This window comes from Schistocerca gregaria, chromosome 3, assembly GCF_023897955.1.
Source record: "Schistocerca gregaria isolate iqSchGreg1 chromosome 3, iqSchGreg1.2, whole genome shotgun sequence".
Lineage (NCBI taxonomy): Eukaryota > Metazoa > Arthropoda > Insecta > Orthoptera > Acrididae > Schistocerca > Schistocerca gregaria.
The window spans coordinates 883,128,748-883,143,377 of NC_064922.1; the positions used below are offsets into that span (position 1 = coordinate 883,128,748).

Genomic DNA, 14,630 nt, shown 5'->3' on the forward strand with positions numbered 1-14,630 from the left:
TTCTCTTTAAAAATTAAATGGCTTTCGAAGCTATATTGTTCCTCTGTCCGCCTCTTTTTACATCTGAACTGCAGCTGCTCACACCATTGCAGGCTAGTTGGGCCGCTGGTTAGCCAATACCGTCCAAGTTTAATGCGCCGGTAAAGCTGTTGTCCCGCACATATCGCTCAGTCTATGTGCGTGTAAAGCAGCATAAAACATATCTTTACAATCATACACGACTGTACTGGTCACAACTTGGCTTACGCTCCACGTGAAACGGAATCCAATGAGATTCAAGCACATGCGGAAGAATACATGGTGTACTGTTTACATCAGTCCTGTTAAATACGGCGCCCGTCCACAACGAGGTCATTAGAGACGGAGCACCAGCTCGGATTAGGACGCCTGGAAAACAGGTGTTTCAGTTTATGATTTAGTCAGCACAATCGATATTTCTCGATGAATTCTTCTCAGGTTATCAGCCGAGTGGTTGCGACAACATGACGCCACCATTCGGCTGATAGCTGGAGAAGAGTTCATCAGTGGAATACGCTGAGAAAGACCCCAATCGTATAAATCAATATTTCTCTTCAGTTAGACGAGGTGTAAACAGCTTCAGTCTAATATTTCTACTTATCCTTCGCTGTACAAAAAGCCACTCCATCCACATTAATAGAAAATTTTTAAATACAAAATGAAACCTGACAGTCCGATCACGTTTAAAAACCGTGGGAGCGAAAATTAATTGCGGAATTGGAAAACCGTCAGTATAAGCGAATTTCCAGAATCGACTTTGAAGTGTTTATATGACTATCCAGAAGTGGTACTGGGAAATCGGTTTTGCGAAATTCGTTTCTGGGAGCCCCATGTAAACGGGGTGTATAATAGTTCCTCAATTCCGGTGAAAGTGAAGTTATAAAATTCCAGGTACTAGACTGGGGGGAGGGGGGGGAGTGTCGACTATGAGTATCTGGGAAATATCTTGTGTACTCTTCCAATCAAAGGCATGTAAGTGCCACTGTGTATCATATAAGTTAACACACGTGCTGTGTGAATTTAGGAGCAGCAAGTTTCTTTTAAGGTGCGCGAGATTGCTAGTGCAGTGGGCATTTCGAATGAATGGGTACAAAATATTTTGCATAAACATTTTGACATGAGAAAGCTATCCTGAAGATGGGCTCCACGATTTCTCATGCTTGATTCAATGGAATCGTGTGAAGTGCTGCAAGGATTGTCTGCAGCTGTCCAGAAAGAATCCGTAGGACTTTTTTCATCACTGTGTGGATGAAACATGGATACATTACTATACTCCTAAAACCAAACAATAATGTAAACAATGGGTTACCAAGGAAGAATCTGCACCAAAAAAGGCAAAGACCAGTCCTTCAGCTGGAAAGGTTATGGTGACCGTTTTTTTGGATTTGCAAGGGATAATCCTCATCGACTATCTGGAAAAAGGTAAAACTATTTATTACAGGTGCATATTATTCATCGTTATTAAACTGCTTGAAAACTGAGCTGCAAGAAAAACGCCAGTGATTGGACAGCAAAAAAGTCCTTTTCCATCATGCCAATGCACCAGCCCACGCCTCAGCAGTTATGGTCGCAAAATTAATGGAAATAGGATTCCAACTCGTTTCACATCCCCCTATTCTCCAGACTTGGCTATCTTGGACTACTATTTGTTCCCCAATTTGAAGAAATGGCTGGTGGGACAAAGATATTATTCAGATGAGGACGTGATTCCAGCAACTAATAGCTATTTTGCAGACTTGGACAATTCCTATTATTCAGAAGGGATCAACAAATAAGAACAGCTCTGGACCTAGTGTATAAGTCTAAAAGGAGATTATGTACAAAAATAATAAGGTTTACCCAACAAAAGCAAGTAATTTTTATTTTTGCACGGACTTTTCAAATGCCCTTCATATGTGTCCAAGGCAGAGGATGACCAAACTGCCAGCATCGCCCCATCTTGAAGAACTGCCATATCCATCCTCCCTATCTAAAATGCAGATAATACGAAATCTCCACAAAAGGTACATATCCAAACTACTAACACAGCTAATAAAAATTAAATGCACGTTTGATGATCATCATTCACCGGTACTATAAACACTGTGCAATTCTTCTGTCATCCACCTGTAATCATCAGGATTTTATCAATAATTTCTGAAGTCATAACCTCCACAGGGAAAGAAATACAGTAGAAGAAGAATGGGTAGCTTTGAGGGATGAAATAGTGAAGGCGGCAGAGGATCAAGTAGGTAAAAAGAGGAGGGCTAGTGAAATCCTTGGGTAAAAGAAGATATATTGAATTTAATTGATGAAAGGAGAAAATATAAAAACGCAGTAAATGAAGCAGGCAGAAAGGAATACAAACGTCTCAAAAATGAGATTGACAGGAAGTGCAAAACGGCTAAGCAGGGATGACTAGTGGACAACTGTAAGGATGTAGAGGCTTATCTCACTAGGAGTAAGATAGATACTGCCTACAGGAAAATTAAAGTGATTTTTGGAGATAAGAGAACCACTTGTATGAATGTCAAGATATCAGATGGAAACCCAGTTCTAAACAAAGAAGAGAAAGGTATTAGGAGTATATAGAGGGTCTGTACAAGGGTGATGTACTTGAGGACAATATTATGGAAATGGAAGAGCATGTAGATGAAGAAGAATGGGAGCTATGATACTGCATGAAGAGTTTGACACAGCACTGAAAGACCTAAGCCAAAACAAGGCCCCTGGAGTAGACAACATTCCATTGGAACTACTGACTGCCTTGGGAGAGCCAGTCCTGACAAAACTCTACCATCCGGTTAGCAAGATGTATGAGACAGGCGAAATACCCTCAGACTTAAAGAAGAATATAATAATTCCAATCCCAAAGAAAGCATGTGTAGAAAGATGTGAAAATAACTGAACTATCAGTGTAATAAGTCACGGCTGAAAAATACTAATGCGAATTCTTTACAGACGAATGGAAAAACTGGTAGAAGCCTATCTCGGGGAAGATCAGTTTGGATTCCATACAAATGTTAGAACACGTGAGGCAAAAAAAATGGTTCAAATGGCTCTGAGCACTATGGGACTTAACGTCTGAGGTCATCAGTCCCCTAGAACTTAGAACTGCTTAAACCTAACTAACCTAAGGACGTCACACACATCCATGGCCGAGGCAGGATTCGAACCTGCGGCCGTGCGGCTCCAGACTGTAGCGCCTAGAACGGCTCGGCCACCCTGGCCAGCCATGTGAGGCAATACTGACACTACGACCTATCTTAGTAGATAGATTAAGGAAAGGCAAACCTATGTTTCTAGCATTTGTAGACTTAGAGAAAGCTTTTGACAATGTTGACTGGAATACTCTCTTTCAAATTCTGGAGGTGGCAGGGGCCAAATACAGGGAGCGAAAGGCTATTTACAATTTGTACAGAAACCAGATGGCAATTGTAAGAATCGAGGGGCATGAAGGGGTAGCAGTGGTTGGAAGGAAGTGGGGCAGGGTTGTAGCCTATCCCTAATGTTATTCAATTTGTATACTGAGCAAGCAGTAACAAGCAGTAAAGGAAATGAAAGAAAAATTCGGAGTAGGAATTAAAATCCATGGAGAAGAAATAAAAACTTTGAGGTTCGCCGGTGACACTGTAATTCTGTCAGAGACAGCAAATGACCTGGAAGAGCAGCTGAACGGAATTGACAGTGTCTTGAAAGGGGGACACAAAATGAACATCAACAAAAGAAAAATTAGGGTAATGGAATGTAGTTTAATTAAATTGGGTGATGCTGAGGGTATTAGATTAGGAAGTGAGATGCTAAAGTAGTAAACGAGTTTTGCTATTTTGGGAGCAAAATAACTGATGATGGTCGAAGTAGAGAGGATATAAAATGTAGACTGGCAATGGCAAGGAAAGAGTTTCTGAAGAAGAGAAATTTGTTAACATTGAGTATAGGTTTAAGTGTCAGGAAGTCGTTTCTGAAAGTATTTGTATGGAGTGTAGCCATGTATGGAAGTGAAACGTGGATGATAAATAGTTTGGACAAGAAGAGAATAGAAGCTTTTGAAATTTGGTGCTACAGAAGAATGCTGAAGATTAGATGGGTAGATCACATAACTAATGAGGAGGTACTGAATAGAATTAGCGAGAAGAGAAATTTGTGGAACACCTTGACTAGAAGAAGGGATTGGTTGGTAGGACATGTTCTGAGGCATCAAGGGATTGCCAATTTAGTACTGGAGGGCAGCATGGAGGGTAAAAATCGTAGAGGGAAACCAAGAGATGAATACACTAAGCAGATTCAGAAGGATGTAGGTTTCAGTAGGTGCTGGGAGATGAAGGAGCTTGCACAGGATAGAGTAGCATGGAGAGCTGTATCAAACCAGTCTCTGGACTAAAGACCACCACCACCACCACCACAAAAACAACAACAACAACAACAACCTCCACAGGGTGTCCAGACTGTTCAGCATCATTTGTGCCCATATGGCCACTCGGAAAATTTTGAAACCACTTATAAACTGTTCTAATCAAAGGAGCAGTCACTGTAATGTTTATCAAGCTTCTCTTTAGTCTCCTGAGGTGTTTTGCCTTTCATAAAGTAATGTTTAATCACCACACGAAATAATTCTTCATCCATTTCTTGACAATCACTCCACTTCCTTGATTCACACGAATGCCAAACACACAGAAATAGACCAGCATGGCTGAAACTTTGTGTGCATTCTTTCTAAAGATGCTACTAACTAAGCATGATCTCAATACGTGCTGGTGGTGCCATTTCTCGGACTTCGCACTGACTTTTCAAATGCGTCTCTTACTGCGCTCCATAGAACAGCGCACACTGTGACATGAAGGAAAGAGAAGAACAGTCAATCTCCTCTGAACTGTCAAACAATCCTTATTGCTTGATGTAATAGCCGAATTATTATCACAGACAGTTGTTTTATTAGATGCTGCAACAGTGTATGAGCTGAAATAATATATTCATGTCTTAGAAGAATTGTTCCTGTTATTTATTGGATTAGATAAGCACAACTGCATTTCCTGCACAGGCCTAACTGCTAAGGAGATGAAGTCCCTTAGAGAAGAAACATGATCTTGAGAGGGGAGGTAAAGTGCAAGAGAAGCCAATCCATAAATTCAGATCATACATTAGCATCTGAATTTATACATGAATTCCCTTTCAGGTCTTGAACAAACCTCTCAGTCTGCACTGTTGTACTTGACCACAAACAGCACCTGTGCAAGTTCTCAATATATCACAAGTGTCACTCGTAGTTGTGAGTGTGTTACATCGGAGCTCAGTACACATAAACATGGCCAAATTGTTGGTGCTTGTTTGGTGGATGCTTCTGTAACCAAGACAGCGAAAGTGTTTGGTATTCAAGAGGTGCCTTAAGTCATAACACAGACACAGATGAGTGTTGAGTGATCACGACAAGATGATCGCTTTGACTTTTGATGAGAAGTGAGTACGACAGCTGAAAAAGTCAATGAACTGAATGTTGCACTCAGCCATTCATGGACTGAATGAAACTTCCTGGCAGATCAAAACTGTGTGCCAGACCGAGACCCGAACGCAGGACCTCTGCCTTTCGCAGGCAAGCGCTCTGCCATCTGAGCTACCCAAGCACAACTCATGCCCTGTCCTCACAGCTTCATTTCTGCCAGTACCTTGTCTCCTACTTTCCAAACTTCATTCTGGTTTCATGGACTGAATGTCAGTACCAAAATACCATGTTGGGAGGTCCACAAGCTTGGTTACAGGGTGAGCTGGAATTCCAAAACCTGTCTTTCTTTCTGATTAAAGTTCAACAACCTGTTTTTAAAATTAAAGATGGATCTGTCCTCATCATTTGAAATTTGAGGAATTTTTTTCTTGCTATCTTTTTATCATTTAAACATTTCCAATTGTCCTAAACTGTAGTATGTGGTTGTCAAGTTATAGAGAAACGTGGACTACTATTCCTGAAATTTTCTTCATGTCTCACATATTCTAAGATTTGCAAGATTAGACTTATCATATTTGTAGGTGTGTAATACCTTTTTGCCATTTCCTTTTGGATAATGAAACACAGAAATTAATCAACAAAAGCTCATCAACATCTTTTTATATCTATTGCGTCTCTGAATTAGTACAGGGTCAATTTGATTGTGTGTAATTCCATTTGGGGAGACCCATGTAAGTGTATGAGCATTTTTGAGGGGAAAGCAAGTACTTCCAAATTTCTTAGTGCAACAGTCTATTACTCTGAGACCATTGTTCTTTGTGTCTGTGTGAGTCCTGTGTTTGCCACTGTTGGCATATAGTGGGACTTCTGTCCTATTTTTGCAATAGGCTGTCTAATAAGCACCTTACAACATTGAAGACTCAATATTTTTGTTCTAACTTACCACAGTGATCAGGTAAAGTGTGCTACCTGATTTGCATGCAGCTGACACACTGTAAACTAGTGGTCAACAAACTGCAGCTCGAATCAAGTACTTGTGCAGACTGTGTTTCTCAGCTGTATTTTATAATAATACACCTCTAGCAACTAAGAGCAAGAACTTCTTAAGATGTAGTTTTCTAGCTCAGTAACAAACAAAAATAAACAGACTATAATATTTTAAGATGGGCTTAATTTTATTTCTTGTGCCTTTGTTGTTCACATTGGCACTGAGTCAGCATGGCTATTAACAGATTTGACATGATAGCCAGATGCCTTCCTGTCACTGCCCCATTACCAGACCATTTGGATACCAAAGTCTGAACCAGATAAAGAATTTTAGGTTTTTGGCTGCCTAGGATGGTTTCCTTTAGGAGGCCCGTAAGTAGAAGAGTAGACGAGTGTATCCTGTGTGTGACCTTGGACCTGCCATGGATTCTTCTGTGTAAGTTCTCCTTAAAAGGAGTAGTAGTAGTAGTAGTAGTAGTAGTAGTAGTAGTAGTAGTAGTAGTTGTTGTTGTGGATGAATCATCTATACACAAAATAAGTTGGCAGGTTTGAAATTGGGAAGATATAGGGAAAATTAGTGTTTCATGGCAAGCACGACCATGGACTACCTATGTTGACGGTATAGAGGGGTAGTATCAACTGTGATAAGCAAGCAACTCAGTGGTAATTATGTAAGAACTATGTGTGATGGAGGAAGCTAGTCACATCTTTTATACAGGAAGTTAGTTTTGCTGCATACAATCTGCAAGTTCCACAACTGCATTATTGGAGATTTTATCTAATTCATAGGAAACATTTCTGGATAGTCCCTTAATTTTATTCCATGAAACATCAAAAATAAATACACAGCACTATCACCTCGAATTTTGAACACTGATTTTATTACAAAATCTGTTATAGAATAAAAATTGATGTTTGCACACATTATCTTACATAAATACAAGAGACAGTATTTTCTGACATATCTAATAGAATACATACACTTCAGTCACATTAAATAACATGGCAGGTTGGTTATTTGAAATCACAATATTCACAAAAGTTTTGAAAACTGAAACAATGCAGGCTATGCTCTTCTGTTTACAAGGACAAACTGTTTACTTGCGCCTCATTCCTTACACTGAATAACTCAGACACCCATGTAATGCTACAAATGTTGTGGTGTAAGCCATAGGAAGAATTTCTGTACAAGCTTCTAGTTTTATTCCTTGGAATGATATACATAAATGTGTGAAATTATCATCTCATACTTTAAAAAGGATTGATTTATTACAGAATGAGTGTAGCAGCATAAAATTGACTTTTGACACAATAAACAAATTGGAGAAGGCATTGTTTTTCTGTCACCTGTGGCAGAAAACAGCAAGGCAGTGATACAAAGTAGTAAATGTCTTAATTACTCAAATTCACACTGTTTACATGTTCTTTGTAAATTAAAATCATGCAGGCTATGCCCTACCTGTCAAGAGATGAGAAACTGATTCCTACATGCATTTAACACAGTAAATATTTATACAAATGCCTGTCCAATTTTTAAAATGTTTCTGTTAAATATAAACCTGAAATACCACAAACTTGGCGGTGTCTGCTATAAACAGAAAAAAGTACTGTGTTACACTGGTCAATTTCTTTGATATTTCCATTTTCTTTTACAAAGAAAATTGTTTTCTTGCATAATGTTACCCTGAACGACAATTATTTCAGGAGACGACTGCGCAACCTCATTGCTTTTCTTGGTGATATCCTTGTAGATTCCTGCTTCTTATTTCTAGGGGATGTTTTCTTTGAAACTGGTGACCTGTGGGGAAAAAAAAAAAGAGACAAATAAATTTACTCAGCCTCATATATTAAACTGGACATACACATGGTATAGTTACCTTTTCAAGTTACAAGGTGTAGTGTGTAATCAATACATTCACTAAAGTACATTAAAACAGGATATATATCAAGGAATGGGTGGGCAACTGGCAGCCCGTGGGATGCATCTGGCCCACAATTAGTTTCAATCCAGCCCACGGAAGACAGTCCAAGTGAAACTAAAATGAAAAATTTCTCAAAAACATGATTTTTTAGTCGTGTTTTGATGATGTAGCATGTCAGGAAGGATGTGCTAGTCATATCAGTGTGTTACCCCGTACACATTAAAGTAATGAATCCTATAGTTTTAACTGTATGCACTAGGAGTGTTGCTGTTGTGTCATGATGATGATGGGGCCCACGAGCTTTTGTAAGTATGTAAATCAGGCCTGTGGGTCACGAAGGGTGCCCATGCATGTAGATATAGCTCAGATCTTCATTACCCAGTATGATCTGATCCATGCGACAACAACATTTCACATACAATGGAGAACTTGTTCTCACTGGAATTCACTTTGTGCCATGCTGACTTATAACACAGCAAATTCCAATGAGAACAAAGTCTCCATCGTTGTCACACGGTTCATATCATACTGGATAAAGAAGATATGAGAGCATGATGGCATAAAGAGAACTGTCCGAATACAAAATACGTGGCTTGTGAAAATGGGGAAAGCCGAAATCTAGTCAGCTAGTGAGTAATCAGGAGCTTGGGTGTAAATAATTAAAAACATATTTTCTTCAGGATGTATAGGATTGCAATTAGGAAATTTATCATTTTTGCTTTAGACATGACACTGAAATTATATTTTTGACCTGCTTACACATTAATTTCTTCAAATACCACTTACAGGAAAAAATCACCTTGCTTTGCTCTTGTGGGACTTTTTAACAAACTTCAATGCTGCTGTTTGGAACAATGTCACCATTTAGTAGTTCTATTTTACTTAAATTATTTGACCTCAAAGTATCCCTCCTGTTTTCTCGTATAGACTTTATGTTATACAAATTGAATTCCATTTTGTTAGCAAGTGTAAGATGTATCTTATTCTGCATGAGCTATGATAAAACATACAAGAATTTCAGTAAGCATGTAGCAGATACACATAAAAAAATAAAAATAAAAAAAAAACACACCAAGCACTTCTCAGCTGTCATTGCAAAAATCCTATTTTATGTCTATTCCTCATTTTCAATGCACTTTCATCAAACATCTTGAGGAATTGGGTGTTTTGTCAGATATCAGTGTCGCCCATGCACAATATTTTGACAATTTGACTCAAGTCCTACCTGAGACTACTAGTGGCCCTTCCCACAAGAGTCATCCTACGATGTTATATATCCAGCTGGTGTACCTGGTCACAAGTTGGTGTTTCATTTTTGACCTGGTGTGCATTCATTCACAGTGAATTCTACACACCCTATCTGCCATCCATTCCCACTAGAATTGTCCCAAGACATTCCGTCTTTGGTCCAGTGCATCTGATTCTACTTTTGGTATGGTGCACCTGTTACTCTGCCTGGAGATTTGTTCCCTATGTCCTAGTTCTCTCTCTCCCCCCCCCCCCCCCCCCTCCCCTTCCTTCCTTCCTGATGTGATTCTTGTCTATGGCGAAAATTAGTACATCATCTCCATCTTGACATGTTAGCTGGAAGCTGAGAGGACTCAGCATTCTCCCTTTTCTTTGTCAAAACCTGTACATATTCTTGATATTTTGGTAAATCTCTTCCATGTGCCTGTTGAGTTTGATGATTACAGTTTAATTAGTACTACCCACGCCACAGTGCCAATGAAGTGGTTTAACATCAGCAAACAGTCTGAATCAGATGTGGTATTCAAATACCAAGTTTAAATATTGTGAAGTACACTAAAATAGTGCACCAGACCAGCTCTCAAATCTTGAGCCTTCCTGTCCAAAGTAACAGTCTCATTAATTTCGTAATTTGGCACAACAGACAGCATCAACCTGCCACATCTCTTTCTTCTACTTTCACTGACATTCATACCTGGCTTGGTCAACTACTACTGCCACACCAATGGAGTTCACGGAGAATAGTGAAGTCACAGTTACGGGTAGTTTCCAGAATAAATATTCATTTTGCAGCAGAGTGTACATTGTCCCTACAGCTCCTAAAAACTCAAAATTGTGCAACAGTCTGGGACTCTAATCTGGGTCGTTCTCATTCTCCTCCTCCCCCCCCCCCCCCCCCCCAAAAAAAAAAATTATGATTCTTCCTGCATCTCTCTATTCTACTTTCAGTATGCAAGAAGATTATTAATGCAGGGGTCATCAGTTTTATTTTCTTGGACACTTTTCTACTTGTAAAACAGAATTTCTAGCTTTCGCAACCGAAGGTTGCTTCTTCAGGAAAGAGGGAAGGAGAGGGAAAGATGAAAGGATGTGGGTTTTAAGGGAGAGGGTAAGGAGTCATTCCAATCCCGGGAGCAGAAAGACTTCCCTTAGGGAGAAAAAAGGACAGGTGTACACTCAAGTCTCATCTGTACTCTGTAACCTTCCTTGGATTTTAATGGAAGGGGGTGTGGGGAAAGGGGGAAACAAGGCTTACCAAGCACACAGACTACCATGGAGCAAAGAACAGTGAGGAAGCAACAAACTCTGCCTTTCTTGTGCAGTGCCAGTGTGCTACATACCTTCTATTGTCACTGTGGATGTTCCAAGAAGGCGTTCTACACTGCAGTGACAATGGGATTGGAAACTGCTTTGTCATTCATTCCAGCATAAATAACTGAAATCCTAGTATAGCAAAATTAAACATCGCATTTTATGTTGGTTACCACAGTGCCATTGGATTCAGTGATAACACTGGCAGCCACCAGACAAAACGCTTGCAATCTGATTTTTTCAGATGTCCCCAGAGTTTCAGAACTCGCGACAGCTCAGTGCTGTACAATTAATATATTGATGGTAAATTATTTATATCACACACTTATTACTTGCATGTATGATGTAAAGGGACACTGGTCCAAAATAGATACCTTACACACCAATACCAGAGAACATTTTAACAGACACCCCCTGTAAATAACAGATACAGAACCATATTACCTGACACAACCATGAACTCTAGTCTTGAAATGTACACAATGCACAGACTGACAAGTAATATAGAATAAGAATTGTTCTTCCTGGAGTGCCAAATCACGGACCTTGTAGATAATGTTTCTGCACTAACTAATGGCTTTCAATTAACAAAAACCTGCAGAAGCTATAATTTATGAAGAAAAATAATGGAAGTGGGGTGGAATGAAATGGATGAAAATTTCAAAGCAACAAAAGTTGCAGAATGTGTGCTGAACATCACATGTTTTGAGGGTGAGGATGATGGTGACTTTTTCAGACCTCTGTACAGAATGGATGGAACTACACTATCACTACAAAACAAACACAATTACTGCTTTCATTTTCTACAGAATACTTCCTCATATCATTGTACATTTTCTACTCATTATTATCCATTGTGGTGTAGCATGAGGAGTTTACATAATGACATGTTCGTATTTTAATCACTTAGGTTGACGAAAGATGTTCATAAAAACTGAAAACTTAGTTTAAGGTAGGTGTTAAGCATGGAACATCCCAGTGTGTGTGGCATCATTGGATGTATGTGCAGATGGTTGTAAAACGGAGCCAGCACATCAACAAAGCACAGCTGTGAATGTGCTTCTCCATCTGCTGTGGAAGCCTGCTTATGCTTTGGTGTTGTGACTTGGGAATGCCTTGGAGCTAAAAGCACTCTTAGATAATGTACACACCAGGAAACAACTGAAGAATCATTATGAGAATTCTCATTTGGTTATATGCTGCCCTAAAATGTAAAAGAAGTACATGAATATACTTTATAATTTGTTATGAGCTATGAAGCGAGAGAGATCTGGTCACCCATCGTTATCACTGGAGCTGCACACAAAGATGTAATTTATTATGATCTATGAAGTGAGAGAGATCTGGTCACCCATCGTTATCACTGGAGCTGTACACAAAGACATTGCACATAAAATATAGAAGAGTTGCTGTAAAGCTGCTTATGTCATTTAGTAACTTTCACAGATAGGAGCTCTCTTTCAGCACTGACTGCCGCCCCCCCCCCCCCTCCCCCAGTGTAGAAGTTGTATATCATAGTCTAGTGACACTGTGTAGCACGTCCATGAAAGTAACTAACTTCAGCAATGGTGACCATGTATTATTTATATGGTAAAGTTGGCACACACATGCAACTGGGTGAAAGATTGTACATGAAATGGAATACATCCTAAGTCATCAGTACATAACACTTGACCATTACTGTATTAAAAAGTTAAATAAGTCTGTTTCATACTGTTCAGTCAGATGTCACCACATTACTGAAACACTTTACACCAAAGAATTACGAGTAAAAACAGACTCCAATATTTTGCTTAAAAGAGGTTGTCCCATTTGCTACAAAGTATTACTGTTGTTGTGGTCTTCAATCCAAGGACTCATTTGATGCAACTCTCCATGCTAGTTTATCTTGTGCAAGCCTCTTCACCCCCAAGTAACTACTGCAACTTACATCTAGTTTAATTTGATTGTTGTGTTCATCTCTTGGTCTCCCTTTGCCATATAGCTTGCTGTTCTGCTGCATGAGCCTCAGGGTTCCTATGAGTTATAGAGTGTAGTTAACAATTATCAATCATGGATGACCACTCTGTGGCATATCTTCAATAATCTGTCTCTCACAATAACCGAGAATTTACCAATGTCACTGGTATGTGTCAGCTCCATGGACAACATCCTGTACTGACATATCTTATTGCCATACACTGACGATGGCCTCTTCTTGCAGTATGGCAATGATGCATGAACACTGGAAGCTCAAAATGAATCTTTGAGCCATGCTAATAGATTCAACAGTGCACATGGAAGGCACATTGGGCCATTCACAATTAGAGACATGACATGCTTTATTGCAGTGCACTGAGAAAGGAGGTTGTATGTAATGATTTTCGACGGCCGCGGTGGCCGAGCAGTTCTAGGCACTACAGTCTGGAACAGCAGAACTGCTACGGTCACAGGTTCAAATCCTGCCCCAGGCATGGATGTGTGTGATGTCCTTAGGTTAGTTAGGTTTAAGTAGTTCTAAGTTCTAGGGGACTGATGACCTTAGAAGTTAAGTCTCATAGTGCTCAGAGCCATTTTTTAATGATTTTCAGTGGTCAAAAGAGTACTGAGAAAGAAGCTTCCAATAACATACAAACTGAGTGCTCAGAGCCATTTTTTAATGATTTTCAGTGGTCAAAATACTGAGAAAGAAGCTTCCAATAACATACAAACAAACTGAGCGTGAAACCTTAAACTGTTACAGCCATGCACTTTCTTTGATATTCATGGATGTTTGTTCACTCTAGTAGTTCTGTCTTTTGGTTCTTTTCACAGTGAGGCTTAACACAGTGTTGTATAACCTACTGTGTAGTAAACACAGACACTAAAGTTCTTCCAACATTACATGTCGTGTCTACAAATCCACATCTTCCGCAACACTGTACACAAAGTAAAGGTGGTGCAAAAAATTTGAGTAGCTTATAAACAGCACTTACAAACTACTACGAGGGTTGTTTTTTAAGTAAAGGCCGTTTTTATTTTTTTAAAAAGATACAAATACTTTTGTAAAAAACTTATTTTCTGATTCTACACACTTTTACCTATTTTTCTACATAGTTGGCTTGTTTATTTAAGCACTTGTCATACCGTACAACTAAGTTTTTAATTCCCTCTTCAAAGAATTCGGCCGCCTGCTCCGACAGCCAAGAGTTCACGGCCGCTTTCACTTCATCGTCGTCATTGAAGCGCTGCTCGCCAAGATGGTGCTTCAGGTACCGGAAAAGGTGAAAATCGCTAGGAGCAAGGTCGGGGCTGTATGGTGCATGGTCCAAAACTTCCCAGCCAAAAGAATCAATCAAATCCCAAGTCTTTTGAGAGGTGTGAGGCCTAGCGTTATCGTGCACGAGCAAAACTCCTTTTGTCAACATGCCACGCCTTTTGTTTTGAATTGCTCTGTGGAGCTTCTTTAGAGTTGAACAGTAGACATCCGAGTTGATTGTCGGTCCTCGTGGCATGAAGTCCACTAGCAAAACACTGCGCCGGTCCCAGAACACATTTTCCATAATCTTGCACTTTGACAGCGTCTGTTTGGCTTTGACCTTAACGGGTGAGGTTGTGTGTCACCATTCCATCGATTGTCGCTTGCTTTCGGGAGTGATATGGGATATCCATGTTTCATCTCCAGTGACAATTTGACTCAACATGTCATCCTCTTCTTCCTCGTAATGAATAAAAAAGCCCAATGAAGTGGCACATCTCTTCCCTTTGTG

At 39.7% G+C, this 14,630-nt stretch overlaps 1 protein-coding gene across 2 annotated transcripts in view; it reads right to left on the reverse strand.

The window, feature by feature from the left end:
• Positions 1-7,280: 7,280 nt before the first annotated feature.
• Positions 7,281-14,630, reverse strand: part of LOC126355049 (platelet binding protein GspB) — a 309,208-nt gene continuing 301,858 nt past the window's right edge. For both annotated transcript variants that reach the window (XM_050005202.1, XM_050005201.1), the window contains exon 34: positions 7,281-8,219. In XM_050005202.1, coding sequence (XP_049861159.1) covers positions 8,117-8,219 — 103 coding nt within the window. In that variant the 3' untranslated portion in view covers positions 7,281-8,116. The remainder of the gene's footprint in view (positions 8,220-14,630) is intronic.